The sequence below is a fragment of the Mobula birostris genome, chromosome 25, assembly GCF_030028105.1.
Source record: "Mobula birostris isolate sMobBir1 chromosome 25, sMobBir1.hap1, whole genome shotgun sequence".
NCBI lineage: Eukaryota > Metazoa > Chordata > Chondrichthyes > Myliobatiformes > Myliobatidae > Mobula > Mobula birostris.
The window spans coordinates 36,719,591-36,737,905 of NC_092394.1; the positions used below are offsets into that span (position 1 = coordinate 36,719,591).

An 18,315-nucleotide genomic window follows, 5' to 3' on the forward strand; every position below is an offset into this window, starting at 1 on the left:
CGCTCCATTTGGAAAATCTGATCACTCCTTCATCTTGTTGCTGCCAAAGTACAGGCAGAAGCTGAAACGAGGCGGCTATTGTTAAAACTGTCCACTATTGGTCCGATCAATCCATCTCCATGCTACAGGACTACTTTGACGTCAACTGGAAGGTTTTCCATGAAGAAGATGTCCCCGAATTCACAGTGGAGTCACAAGTTTCATCCAGAAGTGCATCGAGGATGTTGTCCCCAGAAACTGGTCTGGATCTATCCAAACCAGAAAGGACACAGAGCTTACATTGCCAGTAATCAGCAGGAGCTCAAGAAATGCAGCTACAATCTGCGCAAAATCAACAAGGCAGTGAAACAACAATGCAGGGACAAGATCCATGTTCAACTCTCCACCAACAACACACACAGCGTATGGCAAGGTCTACACACCATCGCAGACTTCAAAGCTTAATGCAATAGGGTTTCCAACGTCGCTGCCTCTCTTCCAGACGAGCTAAATCTTTTTTTACGCTCGATTCAATGTCGCCAACACTAACACCCTGAGGAGAGCCACCAAAGCAGAGTGCACCTTGGCCATCTTGGAGGCTGAAGTACACAAGTGTTTCCAAAGAGTGGACAGTCACAAGGCTGTGGGACCGGACAGCATCCCAGAGCGGGTACTCAGGATGTGCGCAGCACAACTGGCAGGTGTGTTTACAGACATCATTGTTCCAGTACCTAAAAATGCCAAGGTAACATGTCTGAACGACTGACATCCTGTGGCACTCACCTCAATAATAAGCAAATGCTTTGAGAGGCTGGTCAAGGACTACATCTGCAGCATGCTACCACCCATACTGGACCCCCTACAATTTACCTACTGACACAACCAATCGACAGATGACACAATACCCACAGCTCTATACACCGTTCTTGCACACATGGAGAAGAGGGATACTAATGTGAGAATGTTGTTCTTGGACTACAGTTGAGCATTCAACACCATAATTCCTTCCAGGCTCGACAAGAAGCTCAGAGACCTCAGCCTTTACCCTGCCTTGTATAGTTGGATCCTGGACTTCTTGTCAGATGGCCGGCAGGTGGTAAGAGTGGGCTCCCTCACCTCTGCCTCTCTAACCCTCAACACAGGTGCACCTCAGGACTCTGTACTAAGCCCCCTCCTTTACTTTCTGTATACCCATGACTGTTGCCACCCACAGCTCCAATCTGATCATTAAATTTGCTGACAACACTACACTGATTGGCCTAATCTCAAATAATAATGAGGCAGCCTACAGAAAAGAAGTCATCACCCTGACACAGTGACGACAAGAAAACAACCTCACCCTCAATGTCGCAAAAACAAAGGTGCTGGTTGTGGACTACAGGAGGAATGGACACAGGTAGCTTCTATTGACATCAATGGATCTGGGGTTGAGAGGGTGGACAGCTTTAAGTTCCTCTTTATGCTTTAAGCACAACAGCGCCTCTTTCACCTCAGACAGTTGAAGAAGGTTGGTATGGGCCCCCAAATCCTAAGAACTTTCTATAGGGGCACAATTGAGAGTATCCTGACTGGCTGTATAACTGCCTGATATGGGAACTGTACTTCCCTCAATCACAGGACTCTGCAGAGAGAGGTGCGGACAGCCCAGTGCATTTGTAGATATGAGTGAACTTTCCATTACAGGTTTCCCCCGCCATCTGAAGGTAGAGCGTTCCTATGAAACAGTTCGTAAGCCGGAATGTCGGAAAGCGAAGAAGTAATTACCATTTATTTATACGGGAAAAATTTGTGAGCGTTCGCAGACCCAAAAATAACCTACCAAACCATGCCAAATAACACATAAAACCTAAAATAACCGTAACATATAGTAAAAGCAGGAATGATATGATAAATACACAATCTATATAAATTAGAAATACTTCTCTACAACGATTGCCTGCACTGTTCTCCATAGCGAAAATCTCACACAAGCGCTCTTGGCAGAAACACGGCGCAAGCGCTCTTGGCAAAACACTCTCTCCAGTAACCTTTAAGCTATGAAGCTGCCAAATCATACCAAATAACACGTAAAAATACACTGCCGATGTAAAGTAGAAATAATGTATGTACAGTGTAGTATCACTTACCGGAATTGGGACAGCGCCGAGCACACTGATGATGGTGTGTTAGACTGAGTCATCGGAGGTTGGGGTGGTGCAGTGGCCCCCACCCTCCAGGCCACCAACCGATACCGATTGGTGAAGCATGCAGGGGTACAGCGCTGGCCGGAACGCACCCAGCACATCTTTAAGAAAAAAGCCGAAACAAACAAGCTAATTGATTAGGTGCTGCCCGCCACATAAATGTCGGCCCAGATCAGAGGTGATTGCTGATTGCGTCGGTCCGTTCGCTACAGCATTCGGTTTTGATTGTTATCCTTTCCTCTTGCAATTGCATCAGCTCTTCATATATCAATTCTTGGTCATGGGATGTCAAAACCTTTTCAACATCATCTTCGTCAACTTCCACAAGCCAAACTCACTTTGTCCTTACTTCGTTCACCACAATCAATGCTTAATTATGGCTAGTTTTATGCTAAGTGCAACACCCTTACGAGCTCTTTCGGGCTTTTCCGATACCTTAGAACTCATCTTGCTAACGGCTGCTCACAGGCATGTGTTTAAGCAATGCCGGCGAGAATGCCATTCCCGGGGAGAGCAGCTGTTCGGGGCGTGCGCTGCCTTTTTTCGCGCGCTGATTTTTTTCGTGTGCTGCTTTTCCCGTGCGCTGCCTTTTCTCGTAAGCGAAAACAGGGAACTAATGTAGGTCTTTCGTAACAGTGAGGTTTCGTAAAGCAAACGTTCGAAAAGCGGGGGACACCTGTATTCCGGACAATTACAAAGACAGGTCTATAAAAAGGGCCCGAAGGATTATTGGGCACCCGAGTCACCTCAACCACAAATTGTTCCAGCTGCTACCAACTGGGAAATGGTACCGTAGCATAAAAGCCAGGACCAACAGGCTCCGGGACAGCTTCTTCCACCAGGCCAGCAGACTGCTTAATTCAAGCTGACACAACTGTATTTCTATGTTACATTGACTATCCTGTTGTACATAGTATTTATTATAAATTACTCTAAATTGCATATTGCACATTTAGACGGAGACGTAACGTAAAGATTTTTCCTCATGGATGTGAAGGATGTAAGTAATAAAGTCAATTCAATTCAGTTCAACGTTACCTTCGATAGGCTGCCCTTTCCACGTGTTTGTATTGATGCAGATTTTGAGTTTTCAGTGATGATGATATCCAAACAATTGTCCTTTGATATTAGTTTTCTTTTCTGTGGAAAGTGAGAAGACAAGTATATTGGTGTAATGGAACTTTTGTTTCCCATGTGTAAGAGGCCATGCATGGCAAGAACAATATAGTCAGTGTCTTGCAACTTGTAAGCTGTTAGGAAAAACACACATAATACTGGAGGTACTCAGCAGTTCAGGCAGCAACTAGGGAGAGGAATAAACAATTGATATTTCAGGCCTAGATCCTTCAACCAGACTATTAGTAACCTTTCTTGCATTAAAAGGTATTTAAAGTGGTTCTGAGAAAAGACTTTGCAGGTTGTTCCTTGTTAATCTCCCTAATATTTGAATGCCAAGAAATATAGGTACAGGCAGTGAGTGAGTGAAATTGCATAAATGATGGAAAAAATAAATTAGCACCAGAGGTTTGTTTTACTGTGCATTGCATCAAAATTCTTAAAGTAATGGAAGTTTAACCTCATATATTCAATCAATGCTGTGCTGCTTTTGGGTCTCATGCCCTCAGTCCTCATCAAGTGACTCCAGCTAGATTTCACTTCTATCAGTAATACTTTCTCCTTGCAAACTTGAAAATTTGATAAAATATTTGGCTCCAAAACACTCTGAGGCCCCCAGTCCTCCCATTATTATATTGAAAAGTATTACTGCCCTTGATCGGGACAAATTGTATGTCATTGAGTAGTGTATTTCTAGCAATCAAATTACCTTTCATGGGCAATAATGGTATTGGAAGGAAATAAAGACAAGTTGGTAGCAGTTTTACATCAGCTATTGTTAAGACATTTCTACCATGAATCTGGGAAAAGGAAGAAAATATTGGTCCAGTGTTAATGAATATTGCCCTTTCTTTAACTGAGATGCAGTGTGACAAAGGGAAGCTGGCAGTGGGAAATGAGTTGACTGCCTCAAAGCCAAGCCCCAGACAGACTTATCTCAGTGAACTTCTTAGCTAAATGCAGCTCGCTACATGTTGTGTGCTGACATTTCTTTATTTCTTAACTTCCAGCACATTGGTAAAGCTGAGGATCATGAAAATGAGGATTACCCCCCTGACAGTAGTCGCGGCTCGGATCTCTCGGATATCATGGAAGAAGATGAAGAAGAACTGGGGTCAGACTCACAAGCTAATGAAGAGCTGCAGAAACAAGAATGCAGCTTGAACAGAGAGAACTCACTGAAGGTAAAATCTATGTGGACATGAATTTATTGTTTTTACTGCTCTTTGAGAAAAGCCCGTGCAAAGATAATTAATAGATCTCAGATTAAAGTGTGCAATGTGTTTTTATCCTGAGTAATATGTTGTTATTTTTCTCTCTTTCCTTTTCTGACATCTCTTCTAAGATTGATATAAATAAATCTCAGTTCAGCACCATTGGGATGTAGCAAGATGTATGAGTCATCCTGTCCTGAAGTAATTATCCTCACCCAAACTCATGGTTACACATACATAGAAATATCTTTAAATATTGCAATAGTGTTCTGAGTCTCTCTGAAACCTGTACAAACAGTAGTGTTCATTGGCTCTTTGAATTTAACTCACAGGACTCATAGTGTTCACTTATCCTGTGGATTAAATCTGCAGTATTGTTTACTGGCCCTGAGGATGAAATGGACAGAAATAATGGTGTTCACTTTCCCTACAGATCAGTCTTCAGCAATTCAAACTGGAAAGAATAGTGTTGTATATTAATTCTGTGAAACAGCAACATTGATTGGTCTTGTAGATGGAATTTAAGAGATTTGTTAACAGGCTAGAAATCTAACGTATGGGAATTTGATCTTGATTGTAGCTCACAGTCTCATTCATGTTACTTGTTTTTGAAACAACATCACTCAACTTGGGTTCAATTTCATTACTGCTGAGCTCTCTTTATAGGACAAATGTGTGACGAGCTGTGTTTCTATCTCATGTGGATAACATTAATTTATTTGTTGAAATTTGGGTTAAAACTGATCCAGATATTCTAGAAATGTGGTGTACCGCATCCTATGCGCAAGGCAAATTACAGCGATGGGAAGAGAAAAGATGAGAGAAAATTGAAGAGGCAGTGGGTAACATAGTTATTATGTGATATTAACTTCGTAAATGAAGGAATTGATGGAGATTGGAGAATTTACCAGGGTAGTGTGTTTAACAGTAATATGAATAGATGTATTTTAGCCCTATGTAGTACGTTGTTGCTTTGTACACATTTCAATAACCTGTGCATTTTGTTCAAATCACAATATCAAGTTTTGTAACCAACAGTAAGGTTCCTTGTCTTGTATGGTGACAATACAATAGACAGTGTACCTAACCATTGACTTTCCTATGATTTTACCAATTAATTAATCAAGACTGGCTTTATGTTGAGTTATGGAGAGTTTGTATAATGCAGCAAAACCAGTACATTCATGGAAGTAATGAGAAGAAAATCTTTGTATAACTAGGCAGAGCAGGGTTCTATTTCAACCCCTTACCACGTATTTGGCTTTGTCTCAGTTCTGTGATTGAAGTGAAAAAGGAGACAGATAGGAAGAGACAAACTTCAGAACAGTTTGTCATGATCCACAAGCCCATAAAGCTATGGAGTTCCAAAGCAAAGAGAAATAGGCCCTACAGCTCACATGCAATGTCTGCCATAGTGCCTGACTATACCAGTCTCACTTGCCTTACACACTTGTGTGTGAAGTTTAAACTTCAGATTCCCTTTGAACCTCTTCCCTCTTACCTTAAACATTTGTCCTCTAGTTTTAGACACCACTACCATGGGAAACAGAATCGACCTATCTATCCTATGTTTTCCTCTCATAATTTTTTATATTTTATATAACCTGTATATCAAGATAATTCAGCTTAAATAAACCCATTAACTGCGGGTGTGTTTAGTTAGTAATTATTAAGTTTCACTTTTATGATTGATCCATTTGTGATTGATCTATTACAATTGATGTGAAGGACTAATATTGCAGTTGTAGCTATTATTGATCTGCTGGTTTTGTAAAATTTTCACAAAATACAAAATTTTAATAAACTTTGAAAGCAGATGTGAAGGTAGAAACAGTATACTACTGGGATATTGGATCTTTTGTGCTTTTATTTCCCTTTATAAACATTCATTTGGTCCTACAAGTAGATCCTGACCAGGCCTTGTTTATCCACTTATAATACAAAAGATTTCCAAATAGTTGAGCAGTATTTTTTCCTTAATATGTGAGATTGTTAGTTGCCGTCCTGAAGATGATGCTTTAAATCAGCGTATGCTGTGTCAGTGGCTCACTTTTAGCAACAATTGTTCGTAATCGCATTCTGAGAATCACTCCAATGCTGTCATTTCTGAAGATCTTTTGTCAGTTTTCTACCTAAAGTATTAGGAAGCAGATTTGTTTTAAATTTAGTATTTTGTATTATACTGTACTCAAGGAAATTCTTAAAAGCTGCTTATAGAAAAAGATTTGAAATATTAAGCAGGTTGTCCTCACTTTATTTGCTGATCTCATAAAATAATGAGAATCATTGAACATCTCACAGTGATTCAATATGTTATAAGTACTGTAATCTACTGATTGGAAATTATTCAGAACAGATTGAGCAAATACACTGAATGATACTCCCCACGGCAGAGACACAGTAGTACATGGTTCAATTCGCGCCACTGCCTGTAAGAAGTTTGTACATTATCCCCATGACCATGTGGGTTTCGTCCCACAATCCAAGGGCCGAAGGGTCCTTCCATGCTGTATCTCAATCAATCAATCAATCAATCAATAAATAAATACTGCAGTTTTGGTAGGCTGCTACCTCATCATTTTCAGGCTGCTCCTATCATGCCCTTCTGCTCTCCACAATGAATTAGAGTTGATACTCTTGGTTTAAAAAAAATAATAACAGGATAAGGGCTGTGCCAGGCAAAAGTTAGACTGTGGTAAACATTTCTGATGATGACTTACAGTACTACATGGATGCCCAGTTTTTAGCAGCTAGCTGTGTCTGAGATTGTTCCGTAGAGCCCTTTGGAATCCCACACGTTACAATGAACGGTATCCCAGTGTTAGGATGAAACTTTGTCTCAGCAAGAACAGGGCAAGTGGTTATTCTACTAATATGGTTATGGACATGTGCATCTGTCACAAATAGATAGGTGAGGACAATGCCAAGTAAGTATATCCCCGATGTTAGTTCACCCACTACCTGCTGCAAACCTGGCCTGGCATCCATGTCCTTCAGTATTCTCGCAGCTCTGTCTACAGTGGTTCTACCAAGTCAGTCTTGGTGTTGGAATACAACCAAAGCTAAACCCATTACACCAGGTTCCAGCAAGGCCATATACAATTGTATTTTGACTTCCTCACTTCTAAATTCAAATTCTCAGATTCTAATTAAAAGATCTTACCATTGCTAAGTTCCTCCATTATCAGTATCCTAGCAGATATCATTGACCAAGTATTCAACTGGAACGGTCACATAAATAGAATGGCTAAAGTTCGGGTCAGATGCTGACTATACTGTAGCAATTGGTTCACATCCTGACACACCAAGAGCTTTTCACCATCTACAAGGTACAAATCAGGAGTATGGTTAAATACCTTCCATTTACCTGGATAAAGACAGGACTAGAACCTCTCAGAAAGCTTGGTATCATCTAGTACAATGCAGCCTGTTTGATCAGCACCCATCCACATACATTCAACCACCTTAAGCCTTCATCACCAATACACAGTGGCTGCAGTGGGTGCAATGTTCAAGACACACTGCATTTAGTCATTCCTACTACAGCAGTTGCAAAACCTGTGAACTTTACTACCAAAAAGGACAGGGGCAACTGGTGCCCATAACACTACCACCCGCAAGTTCCCCTTCTTTTCCAAATCACACTGCATCTTAACTGGGAAGAACGGCAGCTGCCATTCATTGTCATTCGGTGTAATCCCTGTAACTCTATTCAACTGCAACACTGTAAGGTACCTTCACCAGAAGGAATGAAGCTATTTAAGAAGTTAGCTCACCACCATCTTATCAAGAGCATTTGGGGATGGGCAATGCTGGCCTTTCTAGTGACACCCTGATCCTGAAAGTGAATCCTAAGAAAGGACTGGAAACAAATTATTTAACAACTTATTTTATTTCACATGAACTTCCACAATTAAAGAATGCTTTGAAATTTAAAAATAACTCTTTTCAAATATTTGTAAGCCAAAAGGTTTAAAGTTTTGAAAATTAAAAATATGAGCACTTAATCATCAGCAATTGAGTTCACCTTCACTGCCTGTAGTGAACAAATCATTCTCGGAACCACTCAGATGCTGGAGGAACTCCGCAGGTCAGGCTGCAGCTGTGGAAGGAAATGGACAATTGATTCTTCAGGTCAAGACCAGAAAGGTATTGAACTAAAATGCCTTTTGCCCATTTCCCCTCTTACAGATACTACCTGACTGGCTGAATTCCTCCAGTATTTACAGTCTCTCTTGTCATCATTATGGAAATCGCTGACTATTTTAGATTATTATTATATGAGGTTTGCAAGTGCTTGTATTTGAGGCTATTTCTTACATTGTTGTAATTTTGGGTGCTTTACTTTGAGCTGCTCTTTGCATTTCTGTTGCTTTGCTGTGCTTTAAGTTGATCTTGTTTCAATTTTCACCTTTACTTTTTTTCTTTCTTTCTCCCTCCCCTCCCCTTCCTCGCATGCACTCAACCACTGTACGTGTTAACCATGTCTCAACAGCCTGAACAGTATGAAACTGATAGCGATGAGGAGTTTATGGAGAAAATTCTAGAACTTCCTTTGCAGAAACATTGCAGTAAGAAACTATTCAGCATTCCTGAACTAACGGAGGAGGAAGAGGAGGAGGAGGACAAGGACAAGGAGACCATTTACAGCAGAAAGCAAGACAGCACTAGAAATCAAGAACAAGGAAAAGAGGTCTCTAACCACTGCCAAGAGAAAGTACAGGTAGAGGATCAGATATTTAACTGTATGCAAACAAGTTCTCATGACAACAAATTAAGAGACCAAAACTCAACTGTTGATACCAAAAGTCAAGAAGTGAGAGAAAAACAAGTCTCCAAAATCAATCTGTGTAACAGCAAAAATCTAGTGCAGGATGCCAAAAGTTATAATGTTGCTCAAAACGACCTAAAGTTCATGGACTTGGAGAAAAGCTTAATGTATACATGTGATCAGAGCAACAGGCAAGAGCCAGGTGAAAAGCACACTCACTACACTAAGAGCAACTTCAGAAAGAAAGAATGGTGCGAAGAGGCCAGTTCCAGATTTCATCATAGGTATTCCAAAGGATGTATTAGGTCCCACAGTTTGAAAAGGAAGACTTCAGAATGCACACATAAAAGCATTGTCAATGACTATGACTTTGAAACCACTGTAGAGAAATCACAATCAGAGGAAAGCCACAGAGATATCTTAGCTGTGACAGTAGATGATCCAACAACCATATTACAAAGGCAACCTCGGACACAGATTAGGTCTACAACTCCTGAAGGGCTGAATATATCAGATACTGGAAGCCCTCGTTACAACAGGAGGTACCAGGTGTCACACAAACAACTAGAAATAGACATAGAATATGATACTGAGGAGGAAGAAGAAATACTATCTCCTAGCTTACATTTCTGTTCAAATTTTATTCACCTGGACCAAAGGAGATCAGATTGGTTACATGGTGGCTCGAAACACAATGAAAATGAGAATAGGCATTGCAGCCAGTGTGATTCTACTCAGTCGAATGGACAAAGACATGTATCAGATGAAGCTAATGTTTTTGATCCAAACTCTGGTGGCACTAAGTCTCCTCATCGTCATAAAAGAAAAGATAAAGCTGTTTTTCCTAGGTGTCAGCTACATCATGACCGAGGGAGACTAAAAGGAAAAATTAAAGATGAGAAAAAGTTGGAGGCTTGGAATACGGAGTCTCATGAATTGGGCAGAACAAGGGCAAGGGCAAAGACAGAGTTTGTGGATTCAGCATGTACATGGGTGTGTGTTTATCTCACTGTTTATTTACTATTTATTTTTGTTCTTGTGCCTGTCAGTGTGCCTCATGCTTTATATCAGCGATGTACACCTTCATTTTTAGCTGGCAGTTGGAAACAGCACACATGTCCTCTTAGCATCAACACTGAGTCATTAACTGATAAGCTAAACTAAAAGTTAAAACAAAACCCTTCAGTCAAGCTGAGAGTGTTGCCAAATTATTAATCATTGATTATTTTGCCCTTGGATGCAGTGCATCTTTTGAATTTATCAGAACATGAAGTAAAATCTCAAGGTACTCATTCAAATTATGCATGATTTTATGCTGTAAAACCTTTGTAATGATGAAAAGCAGAAATTGAATTCAAATTTCAGTGGCATTGCATAGCTGGCTCAAGAATCATCAGTCACTTTGCACCATCCTTATAGACAATGTGGTTCTTCTCTATTTCACAGTTGGAAACCTGATTCTCTGTACTATATCTGTATGGCATGGAATCAGAGCATTTGCAACCTTGCTTTTTTATATTTAACACTGACGCGAGTACATACGATGAAGGGTTTCACCCTGGAATATTAACTGTTTCACTTTCCAAAAAACTGCCTGACATGCCATTGTTTCCCCTTTTGTTTTATTGCATATCTGAGCTGCTACACAAGTGGTCTTTCATGAATTTAATCCCTCTAGATTTGGCTAATCCAAAGCATTTCTCATCAGTTACGTTAGTTCTATTCCTTGTCTTCCTCACAACCTGCTTTCCCACATAATTTTGTTTCACCAGCAACTTGGACTATAAAATATTTTATCTTTTTTTCTATTTGTATAGATTGTAAGTAGCTGAAATCCAGCATTGATCCACAGTTGTACCTTGACACTCTGAAAATCCCAACTCTCTTTTCTAATAGTAAGCTTCCATCCATGTGAATTAGCTACTCCCAGTCCTCTAACTTCCTTGCTGGTGTGATAACCTTTTGTGTAGCATTTTATCAAACACCTGCTGGAAAACCAATTGATGCTGCATCTTCGGGCGAGAGCAGATGTTTATGTAAGCATAGAATGTAATGTTACTCGTGGAACTAATTCCTTCTGATGTCAGTTATTTTAATAGTATGTGATCTGACCCTTTAAGCTGAATTGAGTATTATTCATAGGGATTTTTAAATGTTTTTGAAAATTCTGAATTTTATTCCACACTTTCCAATTACTATGAGTTTACAACTACAACAACATCAAGTCATTTTTTTCGAGAACGGGAGATTCTGCAGATGCTGGAAATCTTGGGCCACGCACATAAAACATTGGGGGACTCAACATATCAGGCAGCATCTACAGAGGGGAGTTAAACTGTCAACATTTCAGCCTTAAATATCTACTGTTTACTCCTATCCATAGATGCTGCCTGACTTGCTAAGATCCTCCAGCGTTTTGTGTATGTTGCACATTCTTTCAAGGTCCAGTAGATAACGATCTTATTTCATATATAAATTCTCACAGAAAATCAAGTCATTTGAAAATCAATGAACTCTTTTGCAGTTTTGATGCATATTAATATTCAGTTTTTTTCCACTGAAAATTATCTATCACAAGCAAAGTGCAAAATCACCCTTTATACTTTAATTGTTCATTCTTTACAGTGAGAATTTATTAATTAAATATCTTTTTTATGTTTGTGTCCTTTTCTTTAGTTTTCTTTCTACAACAGATTTTGATTGAGTTCAACCACTTTTTTAGTCTAATTGAATTAGGAGCTGTTTATTAATTCAGATTCTGGGTGTTCTACAAGGTGCGGAGCAGTTCTCATCTCAGTTCAATAATGTACAGCTCTTATGGAGATTAAATAGACAAAAGCATCTCATGACTAGAAGATACATTAAATGTTTTTGAGAGGCCTGGTACATAAGAGGTAGTCTTCTACACTTTAGTATTATAGCGTTCATTGGCTTGTCGCATCAATTTTTTGTGCCAATAAAAAGTAGTTTCATCAGATGCTTTTTGAAAAGTTGGTTATTTATAGTCTAGAAACAGCTGTCCTGGGAATCATGAAGTACTAAGGAGATCCTCATAAACCATAACTTTTTGCATGTGAATAGTTTGACATTGTTTTAAGTTTTAATATTAATTGTATCAGTTTTAATGTACCAGTTTTAGTCCTGAATCATAGAAAAAAGTTAATGATTACATGTTCCAAGAAACAAGAGAAAATCTTAAGTAACAAATTCACAATTGATGAAATAATTTCTTCTGAGAGACATAGATGCTGAACAGCCTGATAAATGTACATTCCTGTGTGAGGTAATGCTGCAATTTATCCTGATTTTTTCCACTATTTCTAACATTGGCCAATGCCAATGTTAAACCATTCCGTATGATTTTCCTGATCTCCTTGAAAAAAGTACACTGTTGTTGCAAATAGTTGCAAATATTCTAATATACCAGATAACCTTTATAAATCTGCACCACCAAGTTTAAATGAAATGTTGAGATATACCACCATGTTGCCTATTGCTGTTTATAGGATCATTTTGCACATCACACAATCACTGTGAACAGCTCCACTTCAGAGTTATTCATGGAGATGCATTAAGTATTTTTACATGGTAAAGATAATTTTTTTTTACACTTTTCATAGATGCTGGCCATTTATAAGAATAGTAGATTTTGCCTGCATTGTCCTTGAGTTCTGAAATAGTTCTGTAGCCTCTATTGGAATCTAGACTATGCTGGTCACAAACAATTTTATATGTGACATGTTTAACATGCATTGAGCACCAAATTTGAAGACCAAGTCATTCAGCTAGTTTATTTTGTTGAAGGCCATGGCTCCTCCTGTTGGTCCAGTTGGTTAAAACAGAGGAAAAATGACCTGCACAAATGAATTTTAATTCACAGGTTATACACCTTGGTAAACCCAGGATGATTTTTGATGCACTGACTATCATTGGATTGAGGAAGGGAAAATTAAGGTGGTCCAAGCATCCAAAAACTATTCAGGCATCATTGTTGGAAGATGATATAAATGTAGAGTGAAGTCAGGGTCAAATTTGGTATTGTTTATTTATTTTTTATTTAGCAATGCAGCATGGAGTAGCCTGTTCTGGCTCTTTGAGTCATGCTGCCCCAACAATGCCAACTGACCCTAACTTAATCACGGGACAATTTACGATGACCAATTAACTTGTTGGCTATGTCCTTGGACTCTGGGATGAAATTGGAGCACCCTGGGAAGACCCACACATTCCATAGGAAGCATATACAGTAATTTCCTACAGATTGTGCCAGAATTGAACTGTAATTCCAACACCCCAAGCTGTAATAGTGTTGCGCTAACCACTAAACTAGTCATTGTCATACTTTATTGATCCTGAGGGAAATTGTGTTTCGTTACAGTTGCACCAACCAAGAATAGAATATAAATATAGCAATATAAACTACAAGGGTATTAATACCCCCTCTTGAACAATAGCCAAAAAATGACTTAGTAGAAAATGGCAGATACCATGGAGGGAGAGTTAATGCAAAATATAAAATCGTCATTGTTCGATTTAACTAAATGTAGTAATCCTTGGAACCATGTGCTGGCTTCTCTCATGTATTCACAGGTGAAAATGCTTCAAACATTAAAATTTGTAGACCAAATTAAAAGTGAAGCATCAGCTGAATTCTACTGCTGTGCCAATGAAGTTTGCAACCATGAAGTTTATAAATCTCATCCTCTCTAATGGTTTGAGTACAAGGAAGTTTAATTGTATCAAACCACACTGTTTTAATTTGTTATTCATTTGATGCTTCCTACAGTTTGGGCTGACTGAATGTCTTGTTTGCTACTCAGTATGTAAAGACAGCCTGCTTCAGGATAGATATTTTGTTTTTATATTATGCAGGTGTAAGATAGATATCAAAAGAGACAATTTTAAGATCATTTGAAGCATGTTTAAATGCCTGATTCCATATTGGCTGGAACCATTTTTAAAGGTTTTCCTGACATCTACTAAATCAGACACACATACATGAAAAAATTAACCATTGTTATAGAGCATCACTGGGTAATTGATCCATGTAGAGTTATCATCCAAAAAAAGTTAAGTAAAATGTACTGTGGATGCTGGTTAATTGGGCCATCAAAGTTAATCAGGGCAGCGACTTACTTCGGATAACTCTTTAAAAAAAAACTAATCAGGAAAATTGCCGGGATTACCTTCATTCATTTGGGAAACTGTTGCTTAACTGGAGCAAGAGATTGTTGCTGAACAGGTTCTAATTAGTGTAAGTTGTGAGCACTTGTACAGCCGTTAGACGCTACACTGTGCTTTGAGCGAACCATTTTTAAACAGCGTCAGTTATGTGTGTGTGTTTAAAAAAGCAGAGATTTTTATCACTGATGATTGGTGAGAAATAAGCAGTAAAACAATTTTGAAATGTTTTGCTCACTGCAGTTTCAAGCGTTTAGGCTTGGAGATGTCAGAAATGGCCAGGAGTGAAAATGAGATTATTTCACTACTCTAACAAGTTAGAAACTATGAAGAATTTGATGGTATCAGCAATCATTTTGAATGTTACAATGAAAATGAAAGTTTGGAGGATGCAATTGTTGAAAGTATTGTATGAAGGCAATCCATTATCTGCTCTAGGTGTTTGCACTGATTTTGTTCATTACATACACTGGATGAATTCCTCTGTTGATAACTATTAGGCACTAACACACAGTTTTCTAGTACTGTAGTACTGTTGGTAGTGTTTTAATTTGTTCTGTATTTCATTTAAATACATTTTTTTAATATATCTTTTTCAAATATTTCCATGAAACTTTGGCTAATTTGGGCAGCCGCGTTTTGGATAATCAGAATCCACTGTAACTGAAAGTATGGCATAACCCATTTTCATAATATCTTGAGTGACCCTTTTATCGCTGGTCCACCTGCTCCTGGGCCTCCAGACCCATGTCTGTGGGCTTGAAATTCTTCTTCATATAATGAATGAGATGTGTAAAACTGTTGAGGCATTATATGTAGTTTTTACGTATAATAAGACCACTACAATGGTCTGTTTGTTGACCATCCATCACAGAGACCCGAGCATGTCTCATAAGCCACACCCAAATGTTGCCATTTTTATCTGGCTCAAGGACTTAGTTAGCAGTTACATAATGAGTGACAGTGGTATGCTCACTAGAATATGAAGCTTGCTTGGTGTAAAGTCATGAAGCAGATAAATGTAGATGATGTTCTGAAGATCTATCTCCAGATTCTTTTGTGTCCACACATAAGCCATTGATTCTCATTCACAGAAACTTCCAAATTCTCCTACCATTCTTGATTGTAGGGGTCAGTTGTTTTGTTCATTGAGGTCACTGCTGAATTACTTGATCCTTCTTGTAAACCCTGTCTGTTGGCTTTGGACTTTTTGCTGTTCTTGCAGTGTTTATGTAGTTTGGCTGCAGTGACTTGGGCTTTGCCACTTCAAATGTCGATCTCTACCATGAGGGGCATAGCAGTGTAATTGTAGCTGCACATTGCTCCAATCTCACAGTATCCCAGGAAAGGAATCGATTTCAGATCCTTTATTTTTACTAATTACTGATTGAATAGATTCTTGAACATCTTGGAAAATAATCCTAAGCTACTAAAAAAAAGAGAGCTTCTTCATAAAGCCAAACAAATGGCAGTTCCTTTAATAATATCACTACTAGAACAAGCAAACTGTGGTGAAAACCAATTGAATCTGTACTTTCATCCATGGCAGCCAACATTTTACCCAGACCTTTTAATATAAAAGTGTAATATACTTAATAGCTTCAGTTCAAATCCTATTAGTCCAATTGAAAAAATAACTGGCTCAAATTTATGATCTGTACCACAATGGAAGGTAATCATATGGAACTTATTATCATGAATTGAAGTAACTATATGGGACCATTGATCATATAAGTACATGACCATGCATGAGCCTAATCAGATGAGAGCTTGATATACCGTACCTGTGATGGTGATAGTGTTTGAATTACAGTGCAAGAGAGGGTGTAGGGGTTATTGATATGAGTCATGAAAAACGTTATGCTTTTGATCAAGGTATTTGTAAGATGGGGAATTATGGAGGGCAGGGATTGCTCTGAGAGGCCAAACCTATGTTGTCAGAAAAGGCTATAAAATTTAATATATAGGTATATGGATCTTAGGTGGCATGTTGGTACAGCTCCAAAGGCTGGGTGTCAATCTTGACCTTGTTATTCTGGAGTTTGTATGTTTTTCTGGTCTTTGATTGGGGTTCTACTGGGGCCTTAACAAAAGGGACAGATTTTCCTCTCACATCTCAAGGTGTGCTGACAAGTTAACTCACTACCTAAATTATCCCTTAATGTACATCAGTAGTAAGTAAATCAAAAGTGACATGAGGGAGAATAGGTTGTAGGGCTACAGAGACATGAGGAGAGAAGCAGTTGGACTTGCGGGATTGCTTTGCAAATATTGGCAAGGACTTGATGACCTGTTCAACTATGAATTATTATGGTTTTCTGGCTAATAAACTCAGCCTTTGTGAAAGACTATCCTTTTATGGTTGTGTATCTTTTTAAATAAGCTTTTAATTTATGAAATAAATGTATGAAATAACTAATATTGGTTTAGCAGAAATTCATATAATCAAGCACTAATGTTGGCTCACATGCAGGAAAGGAGTACCCAATGACTGGTGTCCATTCCCAGAACTTCCATCAATATAAACAGTTTACCAAGCTTAATGTGTTGACAATCATGAAGCATTTTAAATGGAAAGCAGAACCTTTAGATGCCAACACCTTTAGACAAACATAAAGTATGTGTGAAAACTTCAATAATTCATGGCTAAGGACAGAGAATATGTGTGCAGGCAAACATCAGTCAATGGATAATTAACATAAATGTACAGTGTCTATTGGTCTCTGAATAACAAGTTTTCTAGTGTGCAGTTGAGGTGAGCTTTTTGGGATGACTGCTTGATTTACTGCTGTATGAACTTTGAACAGGTGACTGTAAGAGATTCAGTAATTTTTTTTGAAATGCAAGAACCTGTGAGTTTATTGGAGTATGACAAATTGATTTTTCTGGTACCAGAATGTTAGTTTATAATAGATACACTGATTCAGGTGCAAGTAGATCAAAGTCTGATCATATGTAAGCTAGAAAATAAACGTGTGTAATACTCTATTTTTCACATACTATTGCTTTGCTCTTTCTTTGTTGATTGTTTGCAGGGGTTTGCAGTAGATATAGATTCAGGCTCTCCCTGTGCTCCTGACTCACCTGCAGTACGATCTTTAAATCCCAATAACAGCACACCGCTTGGCCCCAGTAGAGGGGAGTTGTTCACTTCAAAGGGTATGTATCGGTCTTCCTTCACAACAGCCTTCACCTTTCAAAATTACATCAAAAGCCTTGTGGTTTGCATCTTCTACATAAAAATAAGTCTTAAATGCTGCCCTAGTTTTTAAGAGCTATTCATTGGGGGATATTTCAAAGAATTAAAAAGTCAGTTGCTTGGAAGATGGAGTCTGCTGAATTGAATAGGGTAAGCGCAATTATGGATCTTGAGGGTTCATTTGTAGTAACAACATCACAGTTATACTGATTCAAATAACACTAACTAATAGATTCAGACACCATAGAAGTCAGGGACATTGACTATAATCAGCAAGCAAATAAATTTATTTAATACCTTGGTATAACTACAAGTGAACTACTGGATCCAGTTTTTGCTTCCTAACTACAGGAATGATAGGGAAGGTGGAGACAACACATTCACCATATGATGTGATATAAAAATAAACCTAGTACCTCTTATACGTGTACAGGCTGATATGGTTAGAGCAGAGGAGAATTATAGTGTTTTAATGGAGGATGTTTTAAAATAAAATATAGATTTTATAGGGTACAGAGAAATGGTTGGTTTCTGATGTTTTTATTTGGTCTCGAGATATTGATACCACTGATAAGACTACTTCTGTCCTTGAACCTATTTAACTGGTACACTTGTATGGGCACTAGGTCTTGGAAATTGATGTAGCGTATACTGAAATAAACATACTGTGCT

At 38.5% G+C, this 18,315-nt stretch overlaps 1 protein-coding gene across 7 annotated transcripts in view; it reads left to right on the top strand.

Moving 5' to 3' along the window:
• LOC140187588 (RIMS-binding protein 2-like) overlaps window positions 1-18,315 on the top strand; it is a 338,771-nt gene that overhangs the window by 285,739 nt on the left and 34,717 nt on the right. For 4 of the 7 annotated variants that reach the window (XM_072243038.1, XM_072243039.1, XM_072243042.1 and 1 more), the window contains 3 exons: window positions 4,289-4,462; window positions 8,988-10,256; window positions 17,480-17,603. In XM_072243038.1, the coding sequence (XP_072099139.1) occupies window positions 4,289-4,462; window positions 8,988-10,256; window positions 17,480-17,603 (1,567 nt within the window). The remainder of the gene's footprint in view (window positions 1-4,288; window positions 4,463-8,987; window positions 10,257-17,479; window positions 17,604-18,315) is intronic. The other 3 variants (XM_072243043.1, XM_072243044.1, XM_072243045.1) reach the window with 2 other exon arrangements.